Below are 14,148 nucleotides of genomic sequence, written 5' to 3'. Positions count from 1 at the left end.
GGTCTCTTTGAACATCAGCATTTCTCAATCTATCACCATTCTCTTGTTTTTCAATTTCATGCACCCAATTTGGCTAACCTCACAATTTTACACATATTATTCCATCTGCCATGTTCATACCCACTCACCTGACATGTCTTTATTGCTATAAATCCTTTTACATCCTCCTCCTGATTGAAACTCAGTTTCATTTCATCTGTAACCTTGGAAATAGGACATTTCATTCTCTCAGCCCTGTCATTGAGAGAGATTGTGAACAGCCTTGGCCTTCAGAGTGCTTATCTGAGGAAGACCTATTTATGGGCAGGCACGGTATAGCGGTTAGCATAACACTATTACAGCGCCAGCGACACGGGTTCAATTTCTGCTGCTGTCTGTAAGGAGTTTGTACGTTCTCCCCGTGACTGCGTGGGTTTCCTCCGGGTGCTCCAGTTTCCTCCCATGTTCCAAAGACGTACAAGTTAGGAAGTTGTGGGCATGCTATGTTGGTGCCGGAAGTGTGGTGACACTTGTGGGCTGCCCCCAGAACATTCTACTCAAAGATGCATTTCACTGTGTGTTTCGATGTATGTGTGACTAATAAAGATCTTATTCCCATTCTGCTTTTCTTGTGTTAAGCAATTGTCAATCTGTGCCACTGTATTACTAGCAATTCCTAGTGCTCTTGACCTGATTGACTAATGCTTTGTGTAGGACCTTATCAAAAACTTTCTGAAAATCTAAATACACTTACATCTACTGGTTCCCCCTTATCCATTTTATTCATCACATACTCGAAGAATTCCAGTAGATTACTCAAACTTGATGTCCCTTTCGTAAATCTGCACTGACTGCGCTGACTGTTTAATCCCATTATTCTTCTCCAGATATTCTGATATTAATCCTTTATTATAGACTCCAGTATTTTCCCTGTTACTGGCGTTAAACTGATAGGCTTCTAGATCCCTGTTTTCTCTCTTCCTTTCTTAAATTCTGGGGTCACCGTCCAATTTTGCTTCCCGCCAGTCTGCAGGAACTATCCTCGAATCCATAGAGTTTTGAAACATGATGACCAATGCATTCGTTATGCCAATAGCCACCTCTTTCAGATTTTACACCTGTGGAAATGATGATGAGTCAGGAAAGTAAGCCATAAAGAAGGTACAGAAAGAGTCTACAAATATATATGGTAGATCAGTTAAATGAGTAATCAGGAGTGTAGTTGATGCAATATTATATTGAGAATTATAAAATTATTTTAGGGGTTGGGGTTCACAGTCTCACAATAAATAGTCCTTTAAAACTGAGGTGAAGTGTCTGGAATTGTGAATCTTTAGATTCACCATCCCAAAGGACCTGAATTTTCAGTCATTCAGTATATTCAAGACAGAAAGATAGAATTTTTAATACCAAGGAATCAAGGCAAATGGGGATATTGTAGCGAGCTGGAGTTGCAGTTGAAGATCAGTCAAAATCCTGTTGAATGACAGAACAAGGTCCAAGGGCTGTGCCCTGCTCCTGCTTGTATTTCCTTTGTTTATTTATCAGTAAGTGGAAAATCGGTTTATAGTGCTATTTGATTCTTTGAGATATGATCTATTCTCCTGTGATTTAGACCAAAACAATAACGCTAAGCTTCAGTTTTGAAAGGCACTCAACTTGCCCATTAAATATTAAAATAAGATTTTAAAAAAAGCATTTCACATCCATTAATATTACATAAAGTACTGGACAGATGCATCACTGAGAGCTTTTAAATATGTTACAACACTTTGTTCTCATTGATCCATATCTTTCAAAAGAGTTTTATAAGGTGGGTACTCATATGATGAAATAATTCACACAAAATATTTAAAAGTGCAGAAAGACAGCATTTGCATTTATAGAAATTCTCCTGTCCTCAGGATAACACAAAGCACTTTTTGTTGGTTAAATACACTTGAACTATAATCTTGCCATTTAGAAAATGCAGCTGCCAATTTACACACAGCAAAGTCTGACAAGTGATGAGATAAATAATCAGGAAATCTGTTTTATTAGCAATGGTTTAGAAAGAAATGTCAAGGAACCAGAAGAACACTCCGATTTGTCTCAAAATAGTATCATGGGACTTTTGTTTTGCACAGGAAAAAACAGTGTTGATCAGTTCAATTTCCAAACAAAACAGTGCAGCGCTCTTTAAGCACTGCCATTGTTGTGTTCATGACTCTAAAATGGAGGTTGTATGCATAATTTTCAAAGTCATGATTCTTTATTGAGTTAATTTAAAAACTTGATGAAATGGACAGGGTTCATTAATACATGTATCATAACATTAAACTCCATCCATTTGGCAATTGACAATAACTGGCCTTCAAGGATGCATGCTATTTGAATTGTGGTGCTTTAACAACTTTGGCAGAACAACTAATGGCCCATAATTCTTTGAAAGTAGGTGCACTTAGATATGAAATGCTGAAGTCTTGTAGTTAACCGAGTTATTCTGTCACTGATTGTTACAAAGTGTACTGGAATAGCTGAGATACACAATTGTTGTAGGGAACAGAAATTTTGTGTTGGAGCTAGATGAGAAGAATCCTGTAGAAATGCACATATTATACCTGACCAGTAATGTTAGCATTCCATACTACATATCAGAGACATTGTTAAATCCGAAATTACTTTCTGCTCAATCCAGAAATTCTCTGCAAACTATGCATGCTTTAGAGCAGCATTATCAAGTATTTTTAAAGCAGATTAGCAAGAGTGCATGGAGTTTTGAGATTCATATCCCTTAAAGTTGCACTCTGTCTTGAAGCTTTCATTCATGTTTTTCTACTCAGTGACAAACCATTTTACAAACTCGATTTTAAAAATAAAATCATGCACTTTGTAAAAACTTTCAGGAAAATGTGCACTTTCTTTTTCAGTTCATTCTTTGGTCCCTCTTTGAATTTGTGCCAATGTCTAGAGTGAAGCCAGTTCTTAAAAAAAATTGCCTCAATATGCAACTCTTTTAAGTATTCAAAAAATATGCTCAAACAGCACAGTTCAAACTGAGACTCTATTTGTTTATCCATTGGTGCAGCTAATCAAAGCTCATTTGGTTTCAGATAAGTGCAACCAGCTTCCAGCATTACCTTGTCACCAACAGCAAATGAATAATTAGGGCAAATTTCATAGGTCTTTCTGGTTGGGTTTCTTTGTAACTCTTGGAAGAGTGTGGTGGAAGTTCAGAAACAGTCCAGATATCAATAAACCATGTTCAGATTGGCCTCAGCTTTTATGCAGTTGTGTTGGGTGCCATGACTGGCTTCTTTGGGAACCCATGTAACATAAGTCTTGTAGCACGCCTGGCATTGTCAGAGACTGATGTACCCTGTGATGTGCAGGATGGTGGCATTTCAATGAGCAGATTTGGCTAACCACCTTGGCACCAGTTAACATTTCAGATAGAAGACTCTGTCAAATTTTCATTAGAATGTAAAAGCTCTCTGACCACTCAAGATTTGAGGCCCTACATAATTGCAGATTGAAACTGAAACAAAAAATGGGTATTGAGGATGAGACTGACAAAACTGCCTTACAGTTTGTTGCTCTGGTCTAGGGTTGTGATCGGCTTAGTTTGCAGGGATGCTGTAGAAAGACTAGAGCCTAGGGTTGGTTGTGCCAATCACATGTCTCAGTGGCAGATAAGAGGGAGATCTGTAATGCTGGTTGTGGCGGAGAGGGAGGCTGGAGAGCCCTAGTGATTGGTGCATCTAGCAATTTGCCAGGTATGAGAAATCTGTGGTTTCTGCTATATTGCAATTTGTATAGGGCTTAATTTCTATTTCCTTTCATAATACAGAAGAATAAGATTCCTGACTCTGTTATCGTTGGTAAAATAGTTCATTTATTACAAATGTTTCCTCCTGTTGAATTTGAGGATGATCATTTTTTCATACATGCTGAATGGTGAGGATCCAAAATAATTTCTAAATCTAAAAATGTAGCGGTTCTATCAACATGTCAGTCAAAGTCTTTGTCACTATATATAATTTGCATTGTTGTGAGCAACTGAACTCATAGAAACATATCTCTGATCAGTTGTAAATCCATGTTTTCTTTCAAAAAAACGTTTGAAAGCAACTTATGTTTGATGAAGTAGCACGTCAACCTCTGCAAACTGGAAAACTAATGTTTACCCATGAGAAGTCAAGGGTAACCCAAATCTTATTATTTTTAATGACGGTAGGGTTGTAGTGAATGGTTGTCCCTCAGAGTGGAGGAATATGAATTGTGGCACTCCACAGAGGTTGGCTTTCTAGCTAGAAATGTTTGTTGGGAAGAGGGACTACTGTGACGAGGATAGATTAGAGAGACTGGCAAAGTTTTTCTTTGTCAGAGAAAACTGAAGGGAGATATGAAGGAGATATCTAAAATGATGAGGGATCTGGGCAGATTTGGCCATTGTTCTCTTTGGTGAAGGGTGTCATGTTTGTTCTTCATCAAGAGACAAACTTGGTGTGGGTTTTACATCTGAACATTTATTAAAATTGCAACAGACAGGCTGGCTTGCTTTCCCGCTCTTTCACAGCCTCCTCCTGTTCCCCCATGTGACCCCCTGCATTGCCTGCTGGGAACTGTAGTTCTTCATTATAACTACATAACAACACATAATAACACAGAGGGGTTCAAGACCAGAGGCTACAGAATTAAATGGAGGGGAAAAGAATTAAGAAGAGAAACTTTTTTTGCAGTATGTGCTTGGAATCTGGAATGAACTGCCTGAAGGTATGGTGGAATCAGGTTCTGTTATGGCCTTCAAGAGAGAATTGGATAAATATATGGTGGAGAAAGGGTCAGTGGGGAAAACTAGAGAGTTGCTTTGGTCGGGAGCTGGCATAAACATGATGGGCCCAATGACGTCCTCCTGTGTTGTAGCAATTCTATCATTCTACGAACTTTTGTACAAATCTATGCAATTAACCATTCATTCAACAATGTCTACCATAGTCTGTATATTTGGTTATCTCTCAAATTGGCAAATTATACCAACCATAATTTTTATTTGAAGGAAAATTCTGTTCAGTGATATCCAGCACTTCTACATTCTTCAGATTCCAACACCAATGAATTTTCTTATTTCATATATAGATTAAAAATAGCAGTTGTCTTGTGCTTGCCTGGTAAGAATTGCTTTGGAACCATTATTGAGAGTTTCTTTTTTAATTGGATGACTTCATTTCATGTAATGGCTGATAAATGATGTGGCAACAAAGGACAATTTAAATTCTGATTCAATGAATGCTGTGGGTCCATTGTGTAAATTTGGATTATTTTGAACTTCTGTTTCCCGCTTCCTTGACTTGAAGATGCAAATTTGTATTTCGGGTAAGCAGATCTGCTATTGTTCTGTGTAGATGATGAGATGCATGTTAAGGAAAGGACATTGTTCAGGACAGAATTCTACTCCTGAAGCTTTCATGATATGTTTAAAACTCTTTATTCCATGTCTTCATATGCTTTTCTAACCTGGATTTACTTTTAACAGCACAGGAAGAGACTGTTTGCCCCATTGGGTCTATGCTGGCCACAAGGGGAGCAATCCCATTAATCCCATTCCACCTTTTCCTGTTTCCCTATGGTTCTGCAACTTATTCTCTCCCACGTGCCCAGAGGCTCCCCTTTTGTTTTGCCATTAAGCTACGCTCAGGAGTAATTTATAGTAGCCAGTTAACTAATGAATCATACCCTAACAGAACAAACCCTTTTGTCCCCATTCTCGTGTCCATTGAGTTGAAACCCATTTATTCCCTCATCAGTCAAGATGAAAAAACTGTAGATGTTGGAAATATTTAAAATGGAAAATGCTGGAAATACTCAGCAGGTCAGGATGCATCTGCGAGAAGAGGAAAAAGTCAACATTTCGGGTCAGAGATCCTTCTTCAGAACTGTTCTGATGAAAGTCTCCAACCTAAAACATTGACTCTGCTACTCTTTCCACAGATGTGCATGACCTGCTGAGGTATTTCTAGCATTTGATGTTGTGTTTTGGATTCCCCATCAGTCTCTGAGCTACGCATTCAATTCCTTAATCTTTTTTATCCTATTCCAATTTTCAAGTAGCTCAAGTAGTAATCCATGACCAATTTTCCCTCCCACTCAATATTCCCTTCCAGCCCTAATGACCATGGCAGTAAGTAGGCAACAAACTCCTAAGATTTGCACTCAGTGCTGCAGGGAACACTATCCAACCCCTCAATTACACTGTCCTCTCTTATCAGACCACCAGACTGTGCTCCTTCTCGCTGCGTACAAACAGGAGCTGAAACGTGAGGATCCAGTACAGAAAGTCGTACAGTGCTGGTTTGAGGAAATAGATGAGCTGCTATCTGACTGCTTTGAGTCAGTAGACTGGTCCATGTTCAAAGACTGAGCAGCCAGCCTTGATGAGTATGTCACCACCATCACAGACTTGATTAGCAAGTGTGCAGAGGACAATGTAACAAAGAGGACAATCCAGTTGTTCCCAAACCAGAAACCACGGATGAACCGGGAGGTTCATTCCCTGCTAAAGTCCAGGACTGCAGTGTTCAAATCAGGTGACCTTGACCTATACAAGAAATCGAGATACAACATCCGTAAAGCTATCAGGGATGCCAAGAGTCCATACCAGTCCAAAATAGAGTCCCAGACCAGCTGTCAGTTGTAGCAGGACTTACGTGCTATAACAAGGCTACAAAACAAAGTCAGGCAACATTGCCAACAATAGCGCATCCCTTCTTGATGAGCTTAACACATTCTCTGCAAGTTTTGAACAGAAGGGGATTGGAATGTTACCACCCACCCCGACAGCCTCCAATGCACCTGAACCCACGGTCACCATCACAAATGTAAGATCGGTCTTCTGGAGAGTGAACCTGCAGAAAGCATCTGGCCTAGATGGTATCCCTGGCCACGTCCTTAGATCCTGTGCAGATCAGCTGGCGGGGGTATTTGCAGATATTTTTAACCTTTCCCTGCTTCAATCTGAGATTATCACCTGCTTTAAGAAAACCACAATCATCCCGGTACCTAAGAAAAACAAGGTAACATGCCTTAATGACTACTGCTCCATGGCTCTGACATCCACCATTGTGAAGTGCTTCAAGAGACTGGTCATGGCGCACATTGTTTTCCAGACAACCTCACCCATTGCAATTGGGTTTTTGCCTACTGCCAAAACAGGTCTATGGCAGATGCCGTCTCCCGGGCCCTACACTCATCTCTGGAGCATCTGAACTGTAAAGACACGTACGTTAGACTACTGTTTATTGACTACAGCTCCCCCTTCAATACTATAATTCCAAGCAAACTCATCTCCACACTCCTAGACCTGGGACTCAACACCTCCCTTTGCAACTGGATCCTTGACTTCCTGACCAACAGACCACAATCAGTAGGGATAGGCAGCAACACCTTTGCCACAATTATTCTCAACACTGGTGCCCCACAAGGCTGTGTCCTCAGCCTTCTACTCCCTATATGCTCATGACTGTGTGGCCAGATTCTGCTCTAATTCCATCTACAAGTTTGCAGATGATATCACCGTTGTGGGCCGTATCTCAAATAACAATGAGTCGGAGCACAGGAAGGAGATAGAGAGCTTAGTGACATGGTGTCATAACAACAACCTTTCCCTCAATGTCAAGCAAAACAAAAGAGCTGGTCATTGATTTCAGGAAGGGACGTGGTGCACGTGCTCCTGACTATATCAACGGTGCTGAGGTTCAGAGGGTTGAGAGCTTCAAGTTTCTAGGAGTGGACATCACCAATGGTCTGTCCTGGTCCAACCCCATAGACGCCACAGCCAAGAAAACTCACCGGCACCTCTACTTCCTTAGGAAGCTAAGGAAGTTTGGCATGTCTCCTTTGACACTCACTAACTTTTATCGATGCACCATAGAAAGCATCCTATCTGAATACATCACGCCTTGGTACGGCAATTGCTCTGCCCGGGACTGCAAGAAATTGCAGAGAGTTGTGGACACAGCTCAGCATGTCACGGAAACCAGCCTCCCCTCCATGGACTCTGTCTATACTTCTCGCTGCCTCGGTAAAGCAGCCAACGTAATCAAAGGCCCCACCCACCCTAGACATTCTCTCTTCCCCCTCCCCAATCTGGAAGAAGATACAAAAGCCTGAAAGCACATATCACCAGGCTCAAGGACAGCTTCTACCCTGCTGTTATAAAACTATTGAACAGTTCCCTTGTATGATAAGGTGGACTCTTGACCTCACAGCTACCTCGTTGTTGCCTTGCACCTTATCGTCTATCTGAACTACACTTTCACTGTGACTGTAACACTTTATTCTGCATGCTGTTATTACTTTACCTTGTACTACCTTAATGCACTGTTGTAATGAAATGATCTGTATGGACAGTATGCAAGACAGGTTTTTCACTGTTCCTTAGTATGTGTGACAATAATAAACCAATTTACCTCCTGTAGCTTGATTCTGTAATCAGTCTGTTCATACACAGAGCTATCTATTCCCATCATCGACATAGGCTGAAAGGACCTCATTTCTATTGGTCAGGCACGGCAGCCAAAACTCCTGCAATGCAACCTTGCAGACCCTGCAATTGCTTCACTTTTTGCCAAACCCTCTTCTCTCTTTAACAACCAGCCTTGCAGCGTTTAAACCAGGGGGTGTGACTGTCTTCTGGAACCAGTTATCTGTGCAACTTTTCACCTCTTCAATGGATCAGTTTCCAAATCTTGGGCCCTAACTCATCAACTCTGAGCTGAAGTTCCTTGAGCTGCAGGTGCATACTGTGGTCTTAGCCACTGTGGATCCTAATGGTTTCCATCAACTACCAGATTTTTCAGCTGCAGTACACTATCTAACCTGCCCAGACTATTTTTAAATATTTATTTAATTTAATAAATGTATTTAATTCTGTCACTGTCTTTACCTTGCTGAAGTCTCTTGTTCATCAAAGTTCATATTTTGTAGATGCTGCACTCAACCTAGTGTGAAACACTTATGGTACTTTAGGTGGGGCCACGATTTGTATTCCCAGCTAACAGTGCTTGAGTTACCTGATTTCATTTAACCTGTTCTACTGATTACCCAAGTAGTTTGGAGGTCAAAGGCTGCAATATCCTTCTCCAATTTGTGACTAAAAGATTAAAAGAATTTAACTGTAAAACCAAGTTAAACAAATTTTTAAGATCCCTTTTTCAATGAAGTTCACACTCCTATGACCTAGTGTCATTCAATCTGGGAACAGACCAAATAAGGCTAATGTCAAGCTTCATATCAGAAGAAAAGCTGGCAGTATATATACACACAAAAAATAATCAATCAATGTTCTATGCTTGAGTAGAATACATCAGTGGTTGACTTTTGTGACAATATCATAGGTGCACTAGAATTGGTTTATAAGAGGAGCAATGGTTTTGTTGAGTAGGTTTTTAAGTACTTCAGCTAAGATATTGTTGGGGACCAATAGCCTTTGTTGTGTCTAATACACATAGTGGTTTGATAAATCTCATGTGGCATGAGCTAATTTAGCTGGATGTTGGATTCTGTACAGTACTGATTCTGGGAGGAGGGAAGTAGGATTGCTTGACTGGTATGTTTGATTGAAGATGGTTACAAGTATTTCTTTTGATTACATGTCTGCCATTGGTTTTGAAAGTGCAGCAACTGGAACGTAACTCATGATTGTCCTTGATATTTTTGTAGTCTTATGTGATTGTACTTTTTTTTCTCTCCTTATTTTGAAATACAGGCTTGAACATGATAAACGATATGTTCACGATGAGATCAGTAAAATTCTTGAACGTGAGCGAGATGCTGCAAATGATAGCCTTGTAAAAGCTGTGTTGCGGGAGAGAGCACTGACTGAAGAGGAGCGACTGAAATCCAAGCACGCAGTAAGTAAACTGATAACCTTTGCTTACTGATCTATTGGCTGGTTGAGAATTGTAAAATTTGATAGGAAGGAAATCGCTCAGGTACTACTTGAAGTTTAATATAATTAAACTAGGAAAATTTGCAGCATCAGATAATGGAAACCATCCATGTGAAAAGCCTATTCCACTGATTCCTCAGAATTTTACCATCAGTCCACTGGCAGTCAAAATGACCTTTTACCGTGTTTACTGCATTGGTTGTATTTTAACCTTAATTATTTCTAGATTGGTGTTGGCTTGTGTACTTTCCCAACTCCTGCTCCGACAAATAATTTGCATGTTGATAGGTAAAACCGTTTTCTTCAGAAAAAGTCAGACAGTGGAGCTAATGTTGATGGTGATATAAAGAAAAGGTTGAATGGGATTGTCTGCTTGTATGATTGACTGAAGAGGTTTCCAAACATTTCTCCTGACTGCAGATTTGCAGTTGGTTTCTACAGCTGAAAAAACATTACTGCTGGACTCTGATATTTATGTACTTCTAAGCAAGTAAGATATTCAATACATTTGTTGGGTTAGAGAAATTAAATTAAAAATAAAGGTGTTTTTTTAAAATTTTAAGAGATTCTGGCTGTGAGAAGAGATGAAAAATCGATCATGTAGTCTTGGAGGAAAATCGATCAAGTAGTCTTGGAAAAATTTGTTCAATTAAGTTTGCCTCATAAACCTAACCCTGAACTTAACCATTCACAAAAGTTACATTTGGAAAAGCAATGAGAGGTCCAGACTCGGGTCATTCTCTCTTCTCTCCTCTTCCATCGGGTAGAAGATACAGGAGCTTGAGGGCACGTACCACCAGACTTAAGGACAGCTTCTACCCCACTGCGATAAGACTATTGAGCAGTTCCCTTATAGGATGAGATGGACTCTGACCTCACGATCTAGCTTGTTGTGACCTTGCAACTTATTGCACTGCACTTTCTCTGTAGCTGTGACACTTTACTCTGTACTGTTATTGTTTTTACCTGTACTACATCAATGCACTCTGTACTAACTCAATGTAACTGCACTGTGTAATGAATTGATCTGTACGATCGGTATGCAAGACAAGTTTTTCACTGTACCTCGGTACAAGTGACAATAATAAACCAATACCAATACATTCTGTTTTTGGAATGCCATTCCCTTCAAGAAATGTGTTGATACAAACTCCCTTAGTGGTCTCCTTTGGTAAAAGAAATTTCCAGTCTAGTCATATTGAGTTGTAGATTCAGATTATTTTTCCTTTCTGCATTGTTAGCTGAACTCAGCTGGGTGGCAGCAAGAATCCTTTTTGCTTTTCAGAATCATTTATGCCCCTGAATAATGAAGAGCAAAATTTGCAAAGAGAAATGTGCATAAGCCCGTGCTTCCAAATTACTTTTTGCAAAGCAGAAAACATTTATGTTTAGTTCCTTTGTCTGTAAGGTTAAGTGATCTCAGCTGTTTTAGTACTGCAATTTATATATATGCCCCTAAACTAAACTGGGGAGAAATCCAACTGTGCTTCCTGTTTCTAATCACTATCTAACGATCACTGCAGGAAGGTGTAATGGATGGTGATAAATGGGACTTGTGGAAAGCTCAAGATGAGTTAAACTATGATGCCCCCATAGTTAAATAGTATGCTTTCATTGTGTCACTGCATTGTAACTCTTGATAGAAATTCTCTGTTTGTACATCAGGGTACAAGAGGATGAGCCTTGACTTTGATGACTCACAGCTGAATAGCCTATCAATGTGGCCATTGAGAAAAACTGCTAGATTACCTCTGCCATTCACAGAACTACAATTTAGCATGAGTTGCTATCTTCAGAATCGATGGAAGGGAGAAAGATTTTCTTTAGGAATTTGTTTAGAACTCTTTTTAACCAGGGAGGTGGTAATGAAACTATGTTGAAGTAGTTATGCATTAGTTACTGTACTCCCACTTGGCATGTTAAAGTCATCCTGCTTCATTAGGACTTGATTTCTATTAAGTCAAACTGAACCATATATTGTGTCTAACTTGACATTAAAGCAATATAACTAATCATTGTCAAAAGTCATTATAGAATCTACAAGCATCAATTCTGCTTAATTGCCCTTCAAATGTTTTTTTTAAATGGCCAATAAAAGAAGTATTACCTCAGCAGAATTTTTGTACTGACTTTTTTTAAAGAGCTACTTTCCACAATCACTGGTTCATGGTTAAATTACTGTACCTAGTATAACAAACTATTTAAGCCATGTAACAAAATGATTTGTCCCAAGCCCATCTCTGAGCAATCCAGAACTGTTTCAGGCACTACCATGGATAACCAGTGGGAATAATCCATTATTATTTTTCAGCAACAAGTTGATCTATTTGATCTATGAAAAGGTTTATATAAAATACCATTAGGTGGCTTTGTTTGAAAGAAATGGGTTTATTAAATGTGTCTAGCTATTTCTGAGCTGCAATAATTTTCTGGAACTTTATGATGAGGGCATGATTGTGAATCTTTACTTTCTGACATATTGACTGGCTTCTGGTACCTGGTATTTAGAAAAGGAGTTGACAGCGAAAATATTTATGCTAAGTTCGGGCAGCAGTGTTTTGGTTTAGCCACTGACCTGCTGAGTGCTCTTTTCGTGGAAACCCATTCCTGAAGTGATTAGTGACTGGTGCCCCTGCCACCACTTATTCTTTGTGTCTTTCCCCACACCCTGTTCCCCTTTTTAATTAAAAATATATTTATTCCTGTGTAAATATCCTGTTTTTGTGAAGATTGCTCCAGCTCTTACTGAAAAACACTTTTAAGGACCTAAGCCCCAATATGTGAGAATTGACAAGTCTTAAAAGAATAGGACAGAAGGCCATGTAAATCAGAGTGCATTTAATTCTCACCAAGCTTACACTGCTGACCGAGGGCATCATATTTCAATGATCAATTCAGTTATTTTCAAATTTACAGCAGATCTCTTTTAATCCAGCACACTTGGGACTTGGGTGGTGCCAGAACATCTGAACTATTGGATGTTATTCCTATTAATACCCCAACACACATTGAATTCATTTTTTTTTATTTTAGATGTTACACAGTGATGCAAATCTTCCAGTGAACCCAGTGCGTTTAAAGGGAGCACAGGAAACAGGGCTTCAGTGAGTTTAAAGGAAGTGCAGGAAGTATCATTCAGCAAGCCAGATGTTGAACCATCAGGATTTCCAAATAATCAAACAATGGATTATTGGCATTTTATTGACTTGGCTTCCAAATTGAAACATTTTTCGTGATATTATTAAGGCTGATAAGCATGTTTTTTGAAAACCATACTGCATTTTGTTGATGATGTAGTCATCAGTACTGCTTTAATTGGAAATTTCATTACTTCACTTTTTATTGAAGATGTCCCAGTAGTTGGCAAGTAAAATTTGAAAGCCATTTATTGAAGAAGTAAAGGAAAAAAACGCACCAAATTTTCACCACCTGATGCAAATCATTTTCTTTTTGTGCAAGTCAATTTGAACTTGTGTTTGATGATGTGAACAATTTTCATACAGCATTGTCACAAGCAATCACATTATATCATTGACATTATATCATTGAGTCCTAATAAATGGTGAGTGAAGTATTAGCAGGCAAAAATCCGTAGTTCGGTAATGTGAAGAATGCCATCTAATACCATCTTGGTGCAATGATCCTGCGTTTTCAAGTGGATCAGCTGCTTCAGTGACTAGTCAAAATGAGCTGTCATTAAACCCATTGCAAGTTGGAAAATAGCTTTATTGCATTGTCAAACCTTCAGGCTGACTCCTAAAAATAAGCTGTTTGCAATGTTGTCAAGAATGAAATGCTGTCAACTCATTATGAGACTGAATTATTACTGCATATACATATTGTAAGTAGAATGCTTTTAAACTTGTTGGTGTATCAACAGTTTAAGCAGAGGAGAAAAGCTTTTGGGCTGAACTTCATCAGTTTTAGAGTATCCTGCCACCATGATTTGGCAGATGATCAGTGGAAACCTTTTGGGTTTTAGTAGTGATGGGAAAATGGAGGTGGGAAAAGAAACTGATACCAGAATGATGATACAAGAAATAAAGTTTAGATATAGTGAAGAAGCATGGGGTGTTAACTTTGGAGCCATGAAACTGAAGAGGCAATTTATCAGAGGTATGTGTGTGTCTGTCTATATATATATATATATATATATATATATATATATATATATATAGATATATATATATATATATATATATATATATATATATATTTATATATATTTATATATATATATA

General features: G+C 38.9%; 1 protein-coding gene across 1 annotated transcript in view; it reads left to right on the top strand.

Annotated features, from left to right (window-relative positions):
* The window catches only part of chchd3a (coiled-coil-helix-coiled-coil-helix domain containing 3a), a 234,943-nt gene that overhangs the window by 82,796 nt on the left and 137,999 nt on the right, over positions 1-14,148 (top strand). The window contains exon 4 of the mRNA XM_052034229.1: positions 9,725-9,869. Within this exon, the coding sequence (XP_051890189.1) occupies positions 9,725-9,869 (145 nt within the window). The remainder of the gene's footprint in view (positions 1-9,724; positions 9,870-14,148) is intronic.

Source organism: Pristis pectinata, chromosome 19 (assembly GCF_009764475.1).
Source record: "Pristis pectinata isolate sPriPec2 chromosome 19, sPriPec2.1.pri, whole genome shotgun sequence".
Classification (NCBI taxonomy): Eukaryota; Metazoa; Chordata; class Chondrichthyes; order Rhinopristiformes; family Pristidae; genus Pristis; species Pristis pectinata.
The sequence above is the reverse complement of the archived record's forward strand: the minus strand, read 5'-3'. Positions and strand labels throughout refer to the sequence as shown.